This window comes from Lithobates pipiens, unplaced genomic scaffold, assembly GCF_037356315.1.
Source record: "Lithobates pipiens isolate NorthernLeopardFrog02 unplaced genomic scaffold, aLitPip1_a1.2 Scaffold_11, whole genome shotgun sequence".
NCBI classification, from domain to species: Eukaryota; Metazoa; Chordata; class Amphibia; order Anura; family Ranidae; genus Lithobates; species Lithobates pipiens.
Genome location: NW_027507696.1, coordinates 19640116 through 19663255, shown reverse-complemented (window position 1 = coordinate 19663255; position 23140 = coordinate 19640116). Strand labels below are relative to the sequence as shown.

The window sequence follows — 23140 nt, the reverse complement described above, 5'->3', positions numbered from 1 at the left end:
AATCTTATTCCATATTGTTGTTTCCAATTAGAATCAAAGATCAGATTTCCACTTAGCTACATATGTGGGTGGACTAGAATCCGATTTAGAAATGAGTTGGGCATAAATGTTCGAAATAAGTCCTTTTGTATGGGGGTCATGCTTACATATGTTTTCAAAGTATGATAATTTATTATTAAAAATTATTATTTAGTCCAAGTCTTCCTTGGATATTAGGCATATAAAAAATTGTTATCAGAAAATATCGGAAAATTCCAGAGTTTGGAAGTTCATGACTATTACTTAAGTCTGTGAATGTTTTAAAGGAATGAGAGAAAGTAAGATCATGTAATTGGTTCAATTTAAAGGTGGTTCATGTTTTAAAGGTTTTAGGAAATTTCGAGGCAGGATAAAAAAAGAGGATTTTTAAGGAAGGATAAGATTGGATTATGAGGAGATTGTAAGCCACATAACAATTTAAATCTGTCCCATATTGCGAGGGATTGTTTAACTATCGGATTTGTACGTTTTTTCCGGCAAGAGGGCTGTATCCTCGGGAGATTGGATATTGATAATGGGTCACAATCTATAGACTCCAGAGCTACCCAAAGTGGTATTTCAGTTGTCGCATGGTATTTAGGTATTTGTGCCAAATGAGCCGCATGGTAATAAGTAGATAAATAAGGAAATCCGAGACCACCTTTACGTTTTGAAAGATATAATGTATGTTTAGGTAAGCAGAGTTTTAAAGAGCCCCAAACAAAGGTTGTTATTTTACGCTGCATTATTCTTAAAAAATATGTTGGGACCGAAATAGGTTAAACCGTGAAAAGATAAAGAATTTTAGGTAGTATAGCCATCTTAATAACATTGATTTTACCAATCCAAGATATAGGGAGAGAAGACCACTGAAATAATAAGTTGGTAATTTGTCGTAAGATAGGTGGAAAATTTGTCCTAAATAGTTCAGAGAGATGAGGCGTAAGATTAATTCCTAAATATGGAAGACTGGTAGTAGACTATGTGAAAGGGAGAGATGTTTGTGCCTGTCGTACATCTGAGGGGGATAGGGAGATGTTTAGTGCCATAGATTTTTGAAGATTAATGGCTAAACCATAAATATGAGCAAATTGATCAAGTTTTCGGATAAGATTAGGAGCGGAAATATGTGGGGAGGACATAAAGATTAATATGTTGTCTGCAAAGAGACAGGTTTTCTGATGATGTCCAGCTAACTCAAAGCCTTTAATTGAGGGATCAGAGCGAATTGATTGGGCAAGGGGTTCAATGAGTAAGGCAAATATAAGTGGGGATAGTGGGCAACCTTGTCTAGTACCTCTGCAGATGTCAAATGTGGTTGATTTATACCCTGCATATTTGACATACGCCTTAGGTTTATAATATAAAGAAGAGATCCAACTAAGGAAATAAGGGCCAAATCCCCAGCATTGTAGGACATAGTGTAGGTAGGGCCACAAAACTGTATCAAATGCTTTTCATGCTGCGCTTTCTGAATGGCCCCGCCACCTTCTGTGACCTCTGTGTGCCCCAGAAGGCAGCGGTGGGAAGGAGGAGGAGCCAGAAATGACGGAGATTGCCGTGCTGCAATCTTACCAAGAAGTAGGAGTGAGTACTTGTATAAACCAGGTACCCGTTCCCCCCTTCCTCCCTAAAAAAGTATCAAATGTGGCAGTGGAGAGGGTGCGAACAACCAGAGCTTCCCCTTCAAGTAAAATACTAATTTCCTTTCCTTTGGTATAGTGTCTGTTTACTTGCATTATCACTTTGAAATGTGTCTGAAACCAGGGTGTCAGAGGTGTCAGGTGGCTTGCAGCCTTTGGGGATAGTCATCTTCCAGATTTCCTCACAAGGGTGGTGCTACAGTAATCTGACTACTCTCAATTGAGTCAAGTGACAATTATCTTGTGTCTTTGTGCCTTCTAAAGGCCCGTACTCACGATCTGACTTTTTGACAACAAACATGCAAATTAGCTGTTTTAAGGCAACATCCAACTGTGTGTATGCTCCATCGGACAAACTTTTTCGGTTTTCATCTGACTTTTGTTGGCTGTACGAACGGACAAACTTTTCTACAACGTAAGTCCGATGGAGCAAACTCTGATCGTCTGCACAGAAAACCATCGGACTTTACAAACACGCATGCTCAGAACCAGCGCAAAAGATAAGACAACAATACAGAAGTTGACCAAAAGTGGCAGTAAAGAGCAGAAAAACCATGTGATTTGGTGAAAGTTGGCTGAAAAAGTCAGATCGTGTGTATGCTTAACAAGTTCAGGGCCAATGCCCTTTGCACAAAAGTCCACGGGAAAGTTTGTATAAAGTCCGATCGTGTGTATGAGGCTTTAGAGTCATCCCAGAAACAGTAAAATCCATATCTGTCCTACAATGATTTAACAATTTTGTAACTTTACGTATAATATGAGTAACGTAATTTGCGTTGCCTGTATTGGCAAATGCAGCACCAATGTGATCAGATGTACATGCAAAAATGTGTCTATGGGTCATCACTTTTCATTACACATACAGTATCTCACAAAAGTGAGTACACCCCTCACATTTTTGTAAATATTTTATTATATCTTTTCATGTGACAAGAAGAAATGCACTTTGCTACAATGTAAAGTAGTGAGTGTACAGCTTGTATAACAGTGTAAATTTGCTGTCCCTCAAAATAACTCAGCCATTAATGTCTAAACCGCTGGCAACAAAAGTGAGTACATCCCTAAGTGAAAATGTCAAAATTGGGCCCAATTAGCCATTTTCCCTCCTTGGTGTCATGTGACTCGTTAGTGTTACAAGGTCTCAGGTGTGAATGGAGAGCAGATGTGTTGAATTTGGTGTTATCTCTCTCATTCTCTCATACTGGTCACTGGAAGTTCAACATGGCACCTCATGACCCCAAACACACCTCTAAGCCCTTGTACACACGGTCAGAGATTCCGACAACAAATCCGTCGGATTTTGTCCGTCAAATTTTGTTCAACGGATTTTGTCCGAAACTGTTGCATACACACGGTCGGACAAAGTTGTCGGAAAATCCGACGTGAAGACGTTATTTAGTTATGACGGGACTACGTTCAGGCTAGTAGCCAATAGCTTTGGTGTAGGAATTTGTTCTGAGCATGCGTGGCACTTTGTCCGATCGGAATTCTCTACACATGATTGGAGTATGTCTGATCGGAGCATTTTGTCTGAAAATGTTACCAACAAGTTGGAAAACTTGGTCTGTCGGATACTCAGACGGAAACAGTCCGATGTAGACCACACACAGTCGGAATATCCGACAAAACGGTCCGATCGGACACATTCCGTCGGAATCTCCGACCGTGTGTACAAGGGCTAAGACGACCACTGCCTTGCTAAAGAAGCTGAAGTTAAAGGTGAAGGACTGGCCAAGCATGCCTCCAGAACTAAACCCTATTGAGAGCATCTGTGGGGCATCCTTAAACGGAAGGTGGAGGAGCGCAAGATCTATAACATCCACCAGCTCCGTGATGTTGTCATAAAAGTGTGGAAGAGGACTCCAGTGGCAACCTGTGATGCTCTGGTGAACTCCATGCCAAAGAGGGTTAAGGCAGTGCTGAAAAATAATGGTGGCCACACAAAATATTGACACTTTGCGCCCAATTTGGACATTTTCACTTAGGGGTGTACTCACTTTTGTTGCCAGCGGTTTAGAAATTAATGGCTGTGTTGAGTTATTTTGAGGGGACATCAAATTTACACTGTTATACAAGCTGTACACTCACTACTTTACATTGTAGCAAAGTGTCATTTCTTCAGTGTTGTCACATGAAAAGGTATATCGTATTTATCGGTGTATAACCCACACTTTTTTCCCCTTAAAATCAGGGGACAATCATGAGTGTGTGTTATACGCTGATCCCCCGCTCACTGTGAGCCTCTCGGCGGCTTTCGGCTGTTCTGGGCGGCTTTCAGCCGCTCTCGCAGTCCTGCGTGAGGCGCAGTAAGCCTCTGAGAACGGCTGAGTGTGGCCGAAAGCCGTCGAGAACGGTCGAGCGCTGCTGAGATACACAGGACATCTGCTCTGTATCTCGGCGGCGCCATTTTTAAACGGCAAGGCTGCAATGCAAGTCTGCAAATTACACTGACAAGGCTGCAATGCAAGGCTGCAAATGACACAGACAAGGCTGCAGATGGACACTGATAAGGCTGCAGTGATGGGAATTTAAATGTAATTTTTTTCCTTAAACTTCCCTCCTAAAAGTTTTTTTCCTTGAAATTCCCTCCTAAACTTGAGGAGCGTGTTATACGCTGGCGCGTGTTACCGTATATGCTGATAAATACGGTAATAACAAATTTACAAAAATGTGAGAGGTGTACTCACTTTTGTGAGATACTGTACATCTCAAACACATTTGCTGTATTAATATCTGTATATGGAAACAAAGATATACCATTAGAATAATTTTCTTCAGAAATGTGATTTGCTTGTTTTATCACGAATGTTAAAGGTTGCACTGTGGTGCTTTTCCTACCAATCATATATGTGTATTTGACAACAGAAAACACCTCACACATAAGCATCTCACCAAAAGGCACCAGATCCAATTTTATTACATTCAGAAACAAGAGATCCTAAATAAAAAAATATATAAAACATATAGAGTACTTTGGAGAATGAAAACACCTGGTAGATATTTACCCAAGGCTCTTGGAGTGTATTTGGGTACTGGGAGGCTGGAGTTCCCCCAAGAGGTTATGGATAATCACAGTTTTGGAGTGAAGTAAGGAGAACAATGTTTTGTTACAGTTTGGGGAAAAGAAAAACTTGAGACTGCTTTGGCTGTACACCGCCTTCCTCTGCAGATAGTCACTTTCAGCAGGGCATGTGATCAGAAGTCCTATTGTATTCCACATGTGCGGTGCAGAAAAGGCAAGGGAGTCAGTCCAAGCAGGTCTCTTGATTGTCAGGTGTAAACCCTTGTCTAGTATCATATATTCTGAGCAGCAGAGATTCTCTGTGAATTGATGCAGTCTAAGACACAACGCCAGAAATAGAAAGTTCAGACTGATAATAAATTCAGGTACCTCGTTCTGGCATACAGTGTCCTTTGCAACCATCTTGCGAAGCAGACTATCACCTATAGTACTTATAGTAGGTTTGCCAGGGAATTAAGACTCCGACATACACACACACACACACACACACACCTGGAGGTTAGATTAATTCTTACATAAGGTGCACAGACATTAGATCACATGACAGATCAGGACCACAATTCCCTCTGCTCACAAGGGGAGCTAATACAGCAATAAAGGGCACTGTATGGAGTGGAGGCCAGGAACAGGTCCACAGTACAACGCAGAGACTGAGTTAAAGGGACAATTCACAACTGTCACGACTGTGTCACAAAACACAGACAAATTATAGCACTGACTGAGTAATTATACCCTGGGATACCACTATTACCTGAGGGCGATGGAGAAGGGAAATACAATAGTCGGCACTGTCTATGTGCACAGCAATGTGTGTGCCCATGTACGCACTCTCAAATATACATATACACAGGTGCACATACATACAGGATCCATCTATCTCTCTGCCAATCTGTTCAGTGAGGTCTTGACAGCATGTCTGAACAGTAACAGTGGTGTGAATTTTTCATGTTAACAGAAAGGACTTAAGCACGAGCTCCATCAACAGCTTCAGACTCTGGCTTGTAGATTGGTGCTCTCTGCTCTTTGGTTTCTTCACTGACATCATCATCCTTGCTATCTGTCTGAGGATAAACAACCACACAAAGCTTCTGGCCAGCACGTGTCATTGCATCTAGGGAATAAAAAAACAGAAAAATAATTAATTCATCATCCTGACCATTAAACCAGACAACAATATGTAGAAAATTCTATTCCACAACTCTTGCCATAAGGGTAATTATCCTGCTTTATATAAAGGGATATGGATGCATTTCTACATATTTTGTATATGTAGTGCTGTCATTCTTTACCAGGTAATGTTATATAGCAAGACAATGCTATTAGGTTGGTATTCGGTTCCCTTTAGTGGTATACGCTGTGAAAGAGACTTTTTTTTATATTTCACATAAGAGCATGGAGCAAGGCCTATACAGGAAGTGACTTAATTATTCTGTGAAAGAACTCAATTATCCACAGCGCCTCATTCACCTACCCATGAACCCTGGGGACTGAACTGCATGCTGGGCAGGGTATAAAAAGGGAAGGTGTGGCATTGTTAGCTCTCTTCTCATGGGGATGCCTGGCCTGCCTGCAGGGACCTGTGTGGAACTGTCCTGAAGAGCGCAGAACGGACAAAGTGAGTGCCACCGGAGGGAAGCTGGACGCGGTCTGCTGACGGAGAGCGTGGTTGGGTTGGAGGATCCAGAACACCCGGCGGAGCAAACTGAGGGTTCCGGTTGTCTTGCGGGGTGTGCAGTGTGACTGTGCTGGCTGGTGGCGGGACTGAGATCATCGGATCAGAGGCATCCAATTGTCCGGGCCTGGTGTGGTGAGAGGGATTTGCCCAGAATTTATATAAAGCACCTAACACACAATAGACTAGTCATTACAGTGCTGCTGAGACCTGCAGTCCCACGGAACGTTTTTTTCCAATCAGACCGTGCTAAGCCTATACTTCACTAGGAACTGACTGACGGTCGGGGTGCATTCTCAGGAAAGGAAGCTTTAAGTGCATTGCATAACGGAAGTTGCTGTTGTTCACTGTTTTATGTCACATTATCATCTGCAAACCCTATGAAATACAAATACTGCAGTATAATGGCTAGCTGAAGAAAGAAGATAAGAGACTATACCATTCATTGTAAGGCCTTACAGTGTCGCTGCTACATACAAAGGATTGCATTTCATCACAGGGGGAGCTCTTAAGTAATTACATTGTGTTAAATTGTTTCGCTAGCATTGTATAGTGTATTGCGGGTTCTAGAGTGTCTGCACGGCCGTTGCTGGAAGTGGGAAGGTGCTCAGTGTCAAGGCATTACCACCCTGAGCATTAGTGCCACTTGGAGACGCGTCTGCATACGTCAGTTGTTTAGAGTGTGTTTATATTAACCAATACCTTCACTATACTTATTTGTTGTGTGACTAAATCAGAGAGGTGTTCCTCTGAGCAACTAAATCTTTTCCAGTAAACTTATTACATTATTTAATTACAATAGAGTGTGATCTTTTTACTGTGAGCATGGAACCCGAGGTGTCAGAGGGAAGGGTAGTCCTGAGCGCCCGGGATAGACAGTGGGAAATAGAACTCAGCAGCCCCCTACTTTAAAGTATAACTAAAGGCAAAACTTTTTTTAGTTTTGGATGGAATGGAGATGGATTACGTTTTTATTGCTAACTCTGTTCCTGTTAGGGAGATATTCTCTCTATTTATTTGTTTACCATTGTCATCGAAAGTGAAAGTAAAAGAAAACCCTCATTTTGAGTCTCCAGAAAAGTAATAGAAGGGAAATATTCCAATATGGACACTATTTCTGGTGATCTGGGGGTCCCCAAGGAATTCGCTTAATTTGCAGCGATTTCCTCTCAAAGTGAAAGTAAATCTCCCAATGGGACACAGATGTCAAAAAATAAATTGACACTGGTAGAGGTGCACCGAATGTAAATTCTGGTGACGAAATCAAAACCGAAAATGCAGGAGAAAAATGTATCCCTTTAAATTCTACGTATATCTGCACACTATTACGCTTTCATTGTGGTGGTAAAAATCCAGCTTGCTGCATTTTTGGTCAGTTAAAAAAAAAAGCACAAATAACCCTGCTGAAATGCATCGAAAACGCAGCAAGAACGCATCATTAACGCACCTGTGTTAAGTTTTTGATGCAGTTTTTAAATCACATGACCTATGAAAAACACTACATAAGCACAGTAAAATCGCTGTGAGTTCACAGCAAAATTGTTGCAAATTTGCAGTAAAGTTGTGTGCATTTCAGTGCCATTATCGGCACCTTTTTCTCATATCGGCATTCTGCCGATACCACCATTTTCGGCTGAAATTTCGGTGCATCTCTAGACAGTGGTTATAACCCTCCATTTGTCTATAGTTATACTTTAATGCTACAGTACCCTGTTTTTCTATATTGCTTCTATCTGGCACAATAAGTCCTAGAATTAATAAATCTACCATGTGCAAATGTAGAGCAAAAATAGGTCTCTGTGTTCAGGATATCTCCAATTATTTATGTCACTTTCTCTGTAAATTCTCTATAGACTTTGCTTGATTCCCATATTGTCATTTAATGTTCCCCTCTAAATTCTTTCCAGGCTCAGTCTAACCCCATACCAATAAGGCCTCTTGTACACTGCAGCTTGAAAAAGCTCAGTACAGCTTATTTTTTCACTGAGCTAAAATACAGCCCATTAATTGCAATGTGCCTATGCACACAGGTGTGTAAACAAGCGCTGTGTACTCTTTAGTAAAAAAAAAAAAAGTAATTTACGCCTTATGCGTACAAATGCGCGCTATTGCACACAAGTCTGCACAAATGTCCATTAACATACTGTGAACGCAAAAATAAGTTTGCGCGCATGCGCACACAAATATGCAAACACATATGCTCGAAAACACTTGAAATACATTTTAAAAAATGGCTTGTTTACTTTTCGGCAGATCCCCGTTCTGTCTCTGCAGGGAACGATCGTGGGTTGTCGGTGGACATCGAGTCCACTGGACCTGCTGATTGGCTTCCCCGCTAGTCAATCGGCGCGCGCCCCACCCACAGAACCTCGTCCATTAACCGACGTACACCTACAGCGATTCGCGCAGCTGAGCAAACTTGTCGCAGAATAATTGCGGCGGCTGGCTGGCAAGAGGTTAATAAAGGACTTGTCAAAAACCCTTGTAGTCTTTTTTCTTTATTTTTGACAGTTTTTTGGTGACTGAGTAGGGGTATAATGTACCCCTACTCATTCACAAAGGGGGGGGTGGGATCTTGTTTAGGGGGCTTCAGATTCTGATAAGCACCCTGCCCACATACCTCCACAACCACCGGCCAGGGTTATGGGGAAGAGGAAGTAGCGTAGTAGGAATAGTACTGTGGGGTATTTATGAAATGTATAGGTAGAGCAGGATAAGAGCACTTTTAGTAAGCCATAGGGCAAAGTCAATCTTACATGTATACATTTTAATAACTTAATAAACTTTTTGGATATATTAAATTTCCACCTCCTTATTTGCCCATTAACACTAAAGTAGCCACCTTCGCCACCTTGGGTTGCCCCTTCTCTTAGGCGTACCCTAAGGTGGAAAAAACTCTTCTTTTATATGCTAGTGAATAGGCTACAGTGTTATCCCCCAAAACCAGGAGGAGAGGCATAAAGTTGTTTATTTTGGAGAAAAGAAAGAAAGGGAATTTCTTTATACTCGCACTAAAGATTATCTTGGTGGTGAATATAAAATAAGGTCATTTTGTTTGTTTTGAGAAGTTATGGGGAAGAGGCTCTTGCCCCCATTAATCCGGACAAGGTGCTTTGGGGTGGGGAGCTCCAAAGCACCCACCCCCCATGTTGAGGGCACATGGCCTGGTATGGTTTAGGAGGCCTTTCCTGACATGCCTGGAAAAGGTCTGGTATGGATTTTTGGGGGGACATCATGTTGTTTTTTTTGGGGTGGGGGGTGGGGTTCCCCTTAAAATACATAACAGATCAGAAGGCCCCCGTATGGACCAGTGCCCAATGCACTATATTTAAAGACATTTTTGATTTTCATTGTTTCACTTTAACCACTTGACCACTGGGCACTCAAACCCCCTTCCTAACCAGACCAATTTTCAGCTTTTGGTGCTCGCACACTTTGAATGACAATTACTCAATCATGTAACACTGTACCCAAATGAAATTTTGTCCTTTTTTCACACAAATAGAGCTTTCTTTTGGTGGTATTTAATGTTTTTTTATTGACCGCTGGGTTTTTTATTTTTTGCGCTATTAATCAAAAAAGACTGAAAATTCGGTAAAAAAAATAAAATACAAAATTCTTTGTTTCTTTTCAAATTTACTGCAGAGTATTGGTGAGTATTGGCAGAGTATTGGCGAGTATTGACAGAGTATTGGCAGATTATTGCAGAGTATTGCTGTGTTGCAGAGTATTGCACAGCGTTGCAGAGTATTGCACAGTGTTGCAGAGTATTGCACAGTGTTGCAGAGTATGGGCAGAGTATTGGCAGAGTGTTGCAGAGTATGGGCAGAGTATGGGCAGAGTATGGGCAGAGGATTGTCACTGAGCAGCGCTGTGGGCCCTTCACATCCAGCCCACAGCGCTGCTGCCATCTCTCCCCCTCGCACTGTACCGATCGGTACAGAGAGAGGAGGGAGGAACCGGCGTCATGACATGACGCTGGTTTGTTTACAAATGATCGCTTCGTCATTTGACAGAGTGATCACGTGGTAAACGGCCACAATCAGCGGCCGCTTACCGTGATCCATGATGGTCATGGATGTTCCCGGGTGCGTGCCCCAGGGGGCACGCGGGAGCAAGATTCTGGGAGGACATCCATAGACGCCCTCCCAGAATAAGCCGACCGCACTGTATTCGTCTTTCCGCTATGGCCCGGTCGGCATGTGGTTAAGCATCATTAAAACAAATGTTTCAAAAAAATGTTTTCAATGACTTGCATATAAGCCTTCAAAATGGAGACTTTTGATTTCTCACGTGCAGCTCCCATAAATTTCAATGGAATTTGCAGTTCGGGGCCAAACTTTTCCCTTGCTTGGGAGTTCTGCTACGAACTGAACTGGGGAGTGTTTGGCCCATCTCTAGTCTCTACATTAACACTGAATGGCCAACCTTGGATAGAATCACCCACAAGGAAACCTAGGTGGGCGCCTAATGCTGGTGGGTGTCCAAGGGCCCACAAATATAGAAAAGTGCCTGATGTTATCAGCCAACTTTTTTTATATTTAGCAGATGTAATTTGAATGGCTATGTAACTGCATCACTTGCAATCGTATGCCTGCTTCTTACCTCAGCACTCCACAATCTTCCGTTTGACCTATGAGCACTGGTCACAGGTTTAAGATGGGGAACAAAAGTCCACAATAACCTGGAAAGTGCGATTCCAGGTCAGAGATTTCAGAATAACAGTGCAGCATGCAGGTTTGCTGCAGATCTGGGACTCAGATGTCTAACAGAAAGAACTTTCTTTATCTTTATATTGTCAAACAGTGGGAATATCCCTCTTGTATCAGTAATAAATACAATTATAAAGCATGACAAAAATATAAAATACTTTAAATAAAGAATTGTAAAAAACCCATGATATCAATTAAAAAGCCCTTTTTTTACACATGGTGATTTCTTTTGATACTCAATTTAAAAAGTAGTTCTCATGTGCAATCTTGCCCCCGGCAACAACTCGCTAGTGACAGGATAGCTAAAAAAAGGGAGTTTTTATGGAGTAAAGTCCATGCTGGGTAGGATAGCTAAGTGTTATACTCTTGATATCAAGGAAAATCTGCAATGTTTCTGCCAGTGAGACAGCAACACCATGGTTTCCCTGCATCCAATTTGCGCAGCAGCAGAATGTGACTGGCTCTCTATGGAGCCGGTTCACAAATCTCCGCTGCAGGTCAGGTGCATTTTGCAGGAAAACCGTGTGCTTTTTTGGTCCGTTTCAGGCCCAAATTCAGTCCAAAATTTGGGCTGAAATCAGACCTGAGAAGATGAACCAGGGTACACCGGACCCCTGTTGTGCGACGGATCTGTCTTAAGCCCCGTACACACGAGCGGACTTTTCGACATCCAAACTCCGACGGACTGAGTCCGTCAGACTATCCGATCGTGTGTGGGCTGCAACGGACTTTTGATTCGCCAAAGTCTGACGGACTTTAGAAATGAAGCATGCTTCAAATTTTCCCGACGGAACTCCGCCGGACCCGGTCCCCGTCGAAAAATCCGCTCGTGTGTATGCTACTCCGACGGACTAAAACCGACGCTAGGGCAGCTATTGGCTACTGGCTATGAACTTCCTTATTCGAATCCAGTCGTACGTCATCACGTTCGACTCCGTCGGAGTTTGGTGTGATGGTGTGTGTCCAAGTCCGTTCGGTCGAAAAGTCCGCCAGAACTCCGTCGGAATTCCGGCGGAACTCCTTTGGAGGTCTGTCGGAGATAAGTCCTCTCGTGTGTACGGGGCTTTAGGTGTGAACCCAGCCTAAAGGAGCTGCAGAAATATCTGGCAAGTACTAGCTGTGTGAAGTGACAACAATCTCCCGTATTCTTCATATGTGCGGGCTATGGGGGAGAGTGGCAAGACGGAAACCTTTTCTTACGAAGAAAAACATGCAAGCCGACTACATTTTTTCCTCTCATGGGGGCTTACTTGTCTATAGGGGCTGTGCTGATAATCAATGTGCTGATTGTCAATGTGCTGATTGTCAGCGCAGACCCCAACCCCCCCCCGACAGTGAGTGCTACTGAATGGCTCTCCCTGTCAGCACAAACCGAGGAAAGCCATTTACCAGTACTTTCTGGTTCAGGCTGTGATCGGCTGTGATTGGTCACAGCTGATCACATGGTAAGGAGCCTCCGTCAGAGGGTACTCACTTTTGTTGCCAGCGGTTTAGACATTAATGGCTGTGTGTTGAGTTATTTTGGGTGGACAGCAAATTTACAAAGTTATACAAGCTGTACACTCACTACTTTACATTGTAGCAAAGTGTAAAGTCTTAAGTGTTGTCACATGAAAAGATATAATAAAATATTTACACAAATATGTAGGGTGTATGCACTTTTGTGAGATATGGTATATATAAATAAATAAATATATATATATATATATATATATATATATATATATATATTAGGCTAGGTTTAGGCAAGTGTGAAGAAATGCTGTAAGGTAAGAGTGCTTTCAATATATATATATATATATATATATATATATATATATATATACACACACACAAACTGTATTACTATAAGTATTGGAATGCCAGTTTTAGTCTGAAGGGTTCAATATTGAGTTGCCCCACCCTTTGCAGCTATAACAGCTTCAACTCTTCTGGGATGGCTGTGCACAAGGTTTAGAAGTGCGTCTATGAGAATGTCTGACCATTCTTCCAGAAGAGCATTTGTGAAGTCAGGCACTGATGTGGACGAGAGAAAGACTGCCTCACAGTCTCTGCTCTAATTCACCCCAAAGGCGTTCTATCAGTTTGAAGTCAGGACTCTGTGCAGGCCAGTCAAGTTTCTCCACCCCAAACTTGCTCACCCATCCTTACTTTGTGGAGAACTAACCACATATCTTCTGTAGATATCTCAAATTCTTTTGTCTGTGATGGTTTGGTCTCCACTGCAATGAGCAAATACTGAGCAAATACTTATCCATCATGCCATATCAGGGCAGCGTGTGATTGGCCCCAAATTTATCCCGTAGCAGGACAACAACCCCAAATATACAGCCAATGTCACTAATGCCGCATACACACGGCCGGTTTTCCCGTCGGAATAAACTCCGAAAGTTTTTCCGGCAGAGTTCCGATGGAGTTCTGCTGAAGCTGTCTTGCGTACACACGATCACACCAAAGTCTGATCGTTAAGAACGCGGTGACGTACAACACATACGACAGGACTAGAAAAAGGAAGTTCAATAGCCAGTAGCCAATAGCCTCCGTCTCGTACTTGCTTCAGAGCATGCATCGTTTTTGGTCCGTCGGAACAGCATACAGACGAGCAGTTTTCCCAATAGGAATTGGTTCCGTCAGAAATATTGAAAGCATGTTCTATTTCTAGGTCCGTCAGAATTAAAAAAAAAAAAAGTTAGATGAGGCATACACATGATCGGAATATACGACGAAAAGCTTCCATCTGACTTTTTCTGTCAGACATTCCGCTCGTGTGTACGTGGAATTAGAAATATCTTCAGCATAAAGAAGAACAAGGAGTCCTGTAAGTGATGGTTGACCCCCACAGGGCCCTCATCTCAACATCAAGTCTGTCTGGAATTACATGAAGAGACAGAAGGATTTAAGGCAGCCTATGTTCACAGAAGATCTGTGGTTTGTTCTCCAAGATATCTGGAACAACCTACCTGCCGAGTTCCGCCAAAAACTGTGTGCAAGTGTACCTAGAATAATTGATGCTGTTTTGAAGGCAAACAGGGTGGTCACAACCAGAATTGATTTGATTTGGATTTCTCTTCTGTTCATTTACTTTCCATTTTGTTAACTGATAAAAAATAAACTATTAATACTTCTATTTCTGAAAGGATTCTTCATTTACAGCCTTTTTTCACACCTGCCTTTTGCACATTATTGTATGTCCAGCAACAAAGATAAAGGCTGTGACTCATTGGTGGCCTCAAATCTAGTGACCAGAAGTGAATCCCCAATTTACCACTTTTCTCTATAGTCTAGGCTTTTTGTCACTGCCTCACTCCGACAGACAAAGCAGTGAAAATAGAGCACAGTGTGCATCTGGCGATCAACACATCATCACCTTCACACCACTGTCCTCTACTGTTACCACTTTGGCCTATCAAAGTACAGGTGAGAAGGCGACTGTAGGTGGAGGATACAATGGAGCTTACAATAATATAGGGTAACTATGTAAGGTTATAAGGAAGCAGGAAAAGTTTAAACCTATAAGGGTAATACTTTACTGTCCTTTAGAGAATTTATTTAAGGTGAAAACATCTGTGGGGTATTTTTCTTATACTATTGTAATATGCATTAATGGGATATGTATATGGAACGTGGCTTACGATAAGTAGGAGCCCAAAGCTAATAGCTAACCTAGGGCCCTGTTTCATCTTAATCCAGCTCTGTTCCAACCTGACAAGTCCCAGATAAGAACTCATTTTGAAAATGAAAAGTAAGACGAACCTAGAGGAAATCTTATACAACTCAGACCAGGAAGATCTTTATGATGGATAACTAGTTTCAGAGGTAAGATTGCAGTGCAACGGTAGCTAATAGTTGTTAGGAATTAGGCTAAGATCAAACAGCAGGTAGTTAAGGAGCAGGGTTATATGATACAAAAAACATTAAGTGTTAGCCCTTGTACACACGGTTAGAGATTCCAACGGAATGTGTCCGATCGGACCGTTTTGTCGGATAATCCGACTGTGTGTGGTCTCCATCGGACTGTTTCCGTCGGAGTATCCGACCGACCAAGTTTTCCAACTTGTCCGTAAAATTTTCCGGCAAAATGCTCCGATCGGACATACTCCGATCATGTGTAGCCTACTCCGACGGACAAAGTGCCACGCATGCTCAGATCAAATTCCTAGAACAAAGCTATTGGCTACTAGCCTGAACGTATTCCCGTCGTAACGAAATAACGTCATCCCGTTATGTACAATCGGATTTTCCGACAACTTTGTCCGACCGTGTGTATGCAACAGTTTCGGACAAAATCCATCAGACAAAATCCAACGGATTTGGTTGTCAGAATGTCCGACCGTGTTTATAAGGGCTTAGCGTTAGGTTAACTAATGCAAAGTAATGGTGAATTTTAAGGATAAAGTTGATAGGATTCTGGCGATGTCAGGTCGGTTAAACCAATTAGGCACATCTTTGCACACACTTCATTTTTTGCTTGTTTTAAACACTGACAATCAAATCAATAGCATTTAAAGTGTTTGTAAAGGCTGAAGGTTTTTCCCTTTATGCACACTATACATTAAGGTAAAACACGCCCCCCCCCCCCTTATCTGAGCCCTATCTTGATCCACCGATGTGCACAAGAGCAGCGGCTCTCTCAACTACCTCCCTCCTCAGTGGTTTAGACACAAATGGCTTGCTATGAAGGTTCTTGGTATAGAGCAGGAGCTGGCATAGGACCTGAGAAGAGGAGGATCGGGGTGCTCTGTGCAAAACCATTGCACAAAGCAGGTAAGTATATAATGTTTATTAAAAAAAAATATGCCTTTACAATCACTTTAAGGTACAAGAAAAATACTAAAATCAACCCTACTAAGAAAAAAATGAATCGTACCCAAAGTGGCTAAAAGTAAGCTGTTGTATGAAGAGGAAGAACAAACTGAAATGACAACTCACCAACAAAGTTATTGAAGCACTGGGGCTTGTTTTGCCAATGGACTCCCAAGAAGTAGACAGGGACTCCAGTAAGCATGATGGCCAAACCAATGCCACAGACAATAGGCTCAGACCATAAGCTGAATACAAGCAGGAAGGCCCAGAAGAGGAGGTAGATAACTGGGAAAATTAGGTTAATCTGTTGAAATAAGAGGATAATTATGGCACACAAATTTATTGAAAAAGAGGACTTTTCTTCTTTTACGCATGTCTTATAAATGCATCATACAATTAACACAGAAGTTCTTTATGATTTCCAAGACTCTAATGTTTACCTTAGTTCCTGCCAATTCTTACAACCTTTCCTACCTAATATCTGCACATATAGTTTTTTTTTAACCAAAAAGAATACAAAGGAATGAAAAGTGTACTTAATTCGTTTTTTGTTTATGCTTTACAAATGAATGCCCCAGAAGAGGATGGGCCACTTCTAGCACTGAAAACATCTAATTCAAAATGCCAGTACTCGATGCTTGAACAACACAAAATGCCCATATGATTCATTCATCTATCCATGTTTGGGATCCGTGTCTATCGTCTATCCGTGTTTGGGACACTTAAAGTGAACCTGTAGCTACCATGCAGGCAAAACAACAGGCTAACATTAATGGGCACCCAACCAGCTGTATATTCATCTTTTATTCACTCCTCCATATGTCTACCAGGAGCACAGTGAAATACCTGAAACTTCTAAATATGAGGGAGCATATGACTGCACTGGTGTTTGGCACTGGCTGATTGGGCTCTCAGTTCTGTCACATGGAGGCAGGGATAGAATCCTTAACGTTGTGTATGCTATGGATAACTTCCCCTCGCTTTTGATCAGAAAGTGGAACAAAAAAGGAGTGAGAGGTAGGCAAGTACAATATGTGCATCCAGAAAGAGCAACAGTCAAATGAAATTGTTCTTTATCCCTGAATTGGTCAATCACAGGTTACCTTTAAAAAATTTTATTTATTTTTTTGCCTTTTAGGAATTCTACTTTTATTATGTCCCACTCACCTTGATGGGTCGAGGAATGTCTGGCTGCTTCCATCTTAAGACAATCTGACCAGCCACGGTAACCCCATAAAACAGGTAATTGATGAAACCAACGTAATTAATCAGAGTATACATGTCACTGGTTACCAGCATCAGCAGAGTAGAGAGGCACTGTGGGAGAAAATAAGTATTAGAAAAGGTGGTTATTAACTCTTTGTCTTTGATCTGTACAGCACTGAGCACACAAGAAAAGCAAAAGCAGAGATGTGGAGGCTGACTGGAAGGGCAGATGTTATGCAAATAGTAGTGATGAAAAGTCAAAGGAATTACCGTAAAAAGCAGCGCTGGGATTGGAGTGCACCGTTTGATGTGGATCATGGCCAAAACACTTGGAAGATGACCTTCTCTTGCACCCGCAAAAAACAGTCTATGAGAAGAGTAAGCTTGATTGAGGTAATTCAAGTATGAGATTTCAACATGTTCAAACATAGCAATTATACTCATATCATCAAAGTACAATTAAATAAAAAAACAAGCCATAGTCACGTGACCTATACAAAGCTTTTTTTGTGCTTTAAATAATATATGGAGCCTCACTAGTACAAAATTAAAAATGTGATATTTTGTCAGGATGTGACTTTTACGAGTACTGTTTACATTTTCCTGGTGACCCCTCTGTCTAAAATATGGTTTCCTTCTTTCAGGAATCAGCTTATAGTGGAATGGCTTATCACCTCTCTTCATATAATATTTTTATCTGCATCCTTGTAAGAGAAATGCCCTTGTTACCTGTACCTACAACAGCCATTGGGAGGGGTAGTCTCTGCAATAGGGACAGCCAAAAAAATAAATAAAAAAGAACTAGTTTCTACTTTAACAAGCCATCAGGAAAGGGTGACTGAGTTGTTGTCTATTTCCTGCTGACATCTAAGTGTCATTAATGTCGTTAGGTCTATATTCACAGTATTCTTGCTTGCTTGCAAGCTATCATTCCTGAAACTTGTATAGGTTACCATCAATCTGTGAAATTCGACATTGTGTAGAATGCCGAAAATGGGATGTGAAAGTATGAAACACCTAATATTTCGCACATTGCCTTGGCATTCTATGCAATGGCAAAAGGCAAAACGGCAAAGTAGAAATACTAGCCTTCCACGCGTCAACAAGTAGGTCAATACTGGTCTTTTTCTGTTGTTTTTTCAAACAAGAAAGTCCCATGCTTTATTTTGTATTTCTTCTTTCATTTTCATATATGTTTTTTGCACCTGTCATTCTTCATAATGCATAGGTATTATATACAATGCTTAGGGAAAATATCTCTCGTAGTAAAATAAGAGCCATTTCATGCTTTGCCTAGAAACGTCACATATTCTATAGATTGCCTAGGCATTCTATGCAATGGGGGTTATTTACTGTAAATGGAGAGTGCGAAATCTGGTGCAGCTCTGCATAGAAACCAATCAGCTTTCACGTTTTATTTTCAAAGCTTAACTTGAACAAGCTGAAGTTAGAACCTGATTGGCTACTATGCACAGCTGCACCAGATTCTGAGTGCTCCAGTTTTAGTAAATATCCACCAATGATTCCTTTTTACACATTGCCGTTAACATATATAATAATGAGGAGAATTTTATTGATAATTGCTGCATGTCACATTTTTCTTTAGAAAGTTTTCCAAAGTAGAATGGATAAAGTTTGGTTAATGTAAGTAACTTTGCATAGTCACCCCATACAATCCACTTTGGCAAAATTATACTTCTAGATAGCAAGATAAAATGATCAAATATAAATTAAAAAGACATCAGAGATTTTCATAGGGTCCCATCATCTGAGACTGTGAGCATTTATATTTTTATGTCCATGAGCAGTGGCAGCTGGTGTTCCATTTTTTTGGGGGGGGGGGGGGACGAACCACAAACCACCACCCCTCCCCGTTTGGTTGGTCGGTCCATCAGTCAAACCCATCCCCCCGCCCCACCCTGTCACTCGGTCGATTGGCAAATCACCCAGTTTGAATCAAATTAGAGCCTCAGGCTCTAATCATGTGCTTAAAAAAAAAAAGCCCCATTGAAATCCATGTGTCTGGCACCCTGCATGGATTAGGGGTGCAGCACCCCAAATGGACCGGCCGCCACTGTGCATGAGTCTGCTCTGCTATTTGTAAGAGCCCCCCATTTACAGTGTCAAAAATCCAGACACTTATAACATCTATGGTCTCTTACCTGGAAGAGGTAAACAGAGATCCATTGACTCCTCCAAATGTGGACAAAGCCACGGATATTGGCATGATCCAGGCCATGACACCTAACAACTTCTCCCCAAATGTCTGAAAAAAATATAGATACAGGTTAATGGCATCTTTAAAATTCATAAAGATACATAAAAGCAAAGTACATTTGTTGTGCCGAAAGATCCTTTTAACTAAAAGGATGACATATACTGTATGAGTTTGTGTAAATATTGACATCAAAACAAGAAATTACCTTCCCATACTTAAAAAAATTGGAGTGGTTTACAGATACTCACCACTGCTACTGCATTGGAAGCCAGTAGCTCCTGTGGGGACATGGCTGTGACATAGGCAATGTTTGCAAAAACGTATACAAAGGTGACAAGTGGGATAGATATGAAGATGGCACGTGGAAGGTTCCTGTTAAAAGACATAATCATTAACTGAGTTTTGCCACTAGAGGGAGATATGAATACATATATGGATGGTAAAGCGAGGGTAGTGATCATTTATAGAACAGGTACTGTAATATTAAAGGATGTGCAATGCATATGTGAGTCCATTCAAAATGAAGGCATGGTTATGATATGTTATTTTTGTGTCCTTAGTTTTTGTTAAAACAAAAAACTCGGACAAAAATATGTTGAGTTTCATCAGTCCATATAAATCATCAACAGGGCAGCAACACTCAGACAGTGCAGCCTTCTTCCCCAAACATAAACCGAACCTGTAGACAGGCCAGCAGTTAATCCTCAAAGTTCACAGCAGAAGCACTGAAATCATTTTCTATGGCAGCCCAACCTGCTCCCCCTTCCAGCGGTGACTCTGCAGCCTTCCAGTCTTCTAGTCTAACACAGAGCAGGTAGTGTTGCAGTGGGGAGCATGGGGAGTGTGGCTGTTAAAATGAATGACTTCAGTGACTTCAGTGCTTCTACTGTGAATGTCCAGGATGAATTACTCCAAAGTGCCTGTACCTACAAATGTGACAGCTCCTTTCTGCTTGTTAAGAACATGTTGTAAACGCTTTTCACGAAAAACTGATTTTACCTTTGGGGAAATATCAGTAAAATTTTCCTCCTTTTGACTCCAATGCATTTTGCTGAAAACATTTTGAGCAAAATTTCTCATCCCTAGAAAGATGAGTGAAACTGAGATTTTTCCTTAGGTAAAATATTGGGAAAATGCATTGAAGTCAATTGGAAGCAATATTTTCCATCTCATCCCTAGTACATAGCGTGGCCACAAGTTCACTATAAAAATGAAAACAGTAGCTAATACTAGCAAGCGTGGTAAGAAATGCTAGTGCGATGGGAGTTATAAATGAAGGATAATGAGCACTTCAGTGTGGCAAAACTCTGCAGTCACAAAGATTTCCCAGCATGCTGGAAAACCCTGCAACAGTTTGAAGAAGAACTTCAATGTAATGTAAAGAATATTTTATAATGAAGAGCTAGCTGCTGACATGAATAAATAAAATTAATTCATTCCTGTATGTAATTTCCTATTAGTGGGACAAACGATATTATGGTGCAAATTCACTAAACTACTCATTATTTTTTTTATTTTTTTTTTACACAAATTTTTATTGAAAAGTAACAGAGCATTACAATCAAAATTGAATCGCACAATGACGTTTAAATTTTAGCACGTTATCGTACATATAAGCAAGGATACATAAGAAATTGCTAAATTCACAGGGATTGAGTAGTTACAACATGTGATGTTTTAATCAAAATGAAAAATTGTACGTATCAGTTAAGGCGAAAAGAGAGTCAAAGCGTATATGAAGATAGAATAAGAATGTTCTTGTGGAGGAAGGGGGAGGGAGGGGTGAGGAGAGAAAGAAAGAAGGAAAAAAAAAAAGGGGGGAATTTATATTTAGGCGTAGTAGCAGGAGGGAAGATTAGGCAGAGAGGTAGAGTGGACAGCGGCCTGCGCTGTTCGAACATCTTAAGTAAGAGAACATAAATCACTGACAGAGAATCGACAACAAATAATACTTAAATGGACGATTTGTATTCCTGAGTATCTTTAAATGCTAGCCATTTTGACCAGGTTGAGGTGAATTGTAACATTCTTTCTTGCGAAATACTGATAAGCTCTTCAATAGTTTCAATAGAGGTGATCCTTCTGAACCATTCCTTTTTCGTTGGGATTGAAGTTGACCTCCAATGGGAGGGGATGCAGTGTCTAGCAGCATTTGTCATTATCATAATTAGGGATTTCAAATAGTTTTTTGAGGGGATTGTGTTGTGGTGCAGTAGAAAGTGGGCTGGATCAAATTCTAACGGTTCTGAGGTTATGAATGTAATGGTTTCATGAACCATTTTCCAAAATGGTTGAATATGCGGGCAAGACCACCATAGTTGGAATAATGATCCCACTTCACCACTGCACCTCCAACACTTGTTGGAGATCTGGGGGTTGAATTTCTGTATGGTGCTGGGTGTTCTATACCATCTAGTTAGAATCTTAAACCCACACTCCTGAGTAGCGGCGTTGAGTGAGCCTTTATGAGCGTACATGAAAATAGTTTCCCAGTTTTTATTAGTGAATGATAGATTGAGGTCGTTTTCCCAAGCTAGACAGGATGGGGAGGAGAACTCTAAACCCTCGTCAAATAGTGAATTATAGATAATTGAAATATTGTGTCTTTGAGGGTGCGTTCCTGAGCATAGGGTTTCAAGGGTCTTGGGAGATTTGGAACTCAGAGTTGCCAATACTACTGTGTAGAGAAAATGCCTTATTTGGAAGTACGTCCAGTGTGAGATTAGTCTAGGGTCATTGTCTTTATTGATTTCCTCGAGGGGTAGATGTTTCCCATTGCGTAAGAAATGTTTAATCAGTACTGCTTTGTGGGGCCAGCTTGCTAAGAAAGATTTTTGTTTGTTTCCTGGGGGGAAGTCGGGGTTGTCTCTAAGAGGCGTTAGGGAACTGATCCAAGGGGTGGGGTCACTTTTCTTATATGTGTCATGAAATATTGCTAACGTGGGACCAATAAGAGGATGAGATTTGATCTCTTTTGAGTGGTATTTGGGGTTTATCCATGGAAGATGGTTGATTGGGAAGGGAAATTGGGCTTGCTCTAGTGATACCCAATCCTTGATAGGTTGGTGTAAATTCCAGTCAACTATTCGTGTGAGTATAGTTGCTTGGTGGTACTTTTTCAGGTCCGGGAGGGCTATTCCACCTTTATTTTTTGGGAGAATTAATCTTGTATATTTGATTCTAGGAGGTTTACTCCTCCATATAAAGGCGGAACACGCTTTGCGGAAGGCGGCAAAGAAGCAAGATGGTAATCTGATGGGGATCGTTTGCATAGCGTAAAGGAATCTGGGCAGAATAGTCATTTTTATCAATGAGGCCCTACCAAACCACGAAATATTGAGGGAGTTCCATCTTTTAAGGTCTTCCTGTGAGTCTTTTAGTAAGGGTAGAAATTAAGTTTGAAGAGGTCGGTTAAATTTGAGGGTATTTCTATCCCAAGATAGGTAATTTGTTTAGGAGACCACGTGAATGGGAAATTTTGCTTACATAGTTCAACATCTTTGGAGGGTAAGGATATGTTCAGTGCTACTGATTTGGAGTGGTTAATTTTTAAATTGGATATTAATTGGAACGTTTCAAGTTCTTGAATTATATTAGGCAGTGAGACAAGGGGTTGCGATAGAAAGAGTAGCATGTCATCTGCGAAAGCAGCGATTTTATAGGAATGGTCTTTTATTTCAATGCCTTTTATGTCCGGGTTGGATCTGATTTTATTAAGAAGCGGTTCCAGGGTAAGAACAAATAGTAGCGGGGACAAGGGACATCCTTGTCGCGTCCCATTTTTAAGGGTGAAGGCATTCGACAGGTGGCCATTGGTGCGAACACGAGCAGTTGGATTTGAGTATA

At 41.2% G+C, this 23140-nt stretch overlaps 1 protein-coding gene across 1 annotated transcript in view; it reads right to left on the bottom strand.

The window, feature by feature from the left end:
• Nucleotides 1–4547: 4547 nt before the first annotated feature.
• Nucleotides 4548–23140, bottom strand: part of SLC7A8 (solute carrier family 7 member 8) — a 71027-nt gene continuing 52434 nt past the window's right edge. Inside the window, exons 7-12 of the mRNA XM_077469408.1 lie at nucleotides 19543–19666; nucleotides 19239–19342; nucleotides 17347–17443; nucleotides 17038–17187; nucleotides 15997–16174; nucleotides 4548–5794 (exon numbers count right to left, since the gene is read on the bottom strand). Coding sequence (XP_077325534.1) covers nucleotides 5646–5794; nucleotides 15997–16174; nucleotides 17038–17187; nucleotides 17347–17443; nucleotides 19239–19342; nucleotides 19543–19666 — 802 coding nt within the window. The 3' untranslated portion in view covers nucleotides 4548–5645. The remainder of the gene's footprint in view (nucleotides 5795–15996; nucleotides 16175–17037; nucleotides 17188–17346; nucleotides 17444–19238; nucleotides 19343–19542; nucleotides 19667–23140) is intronic.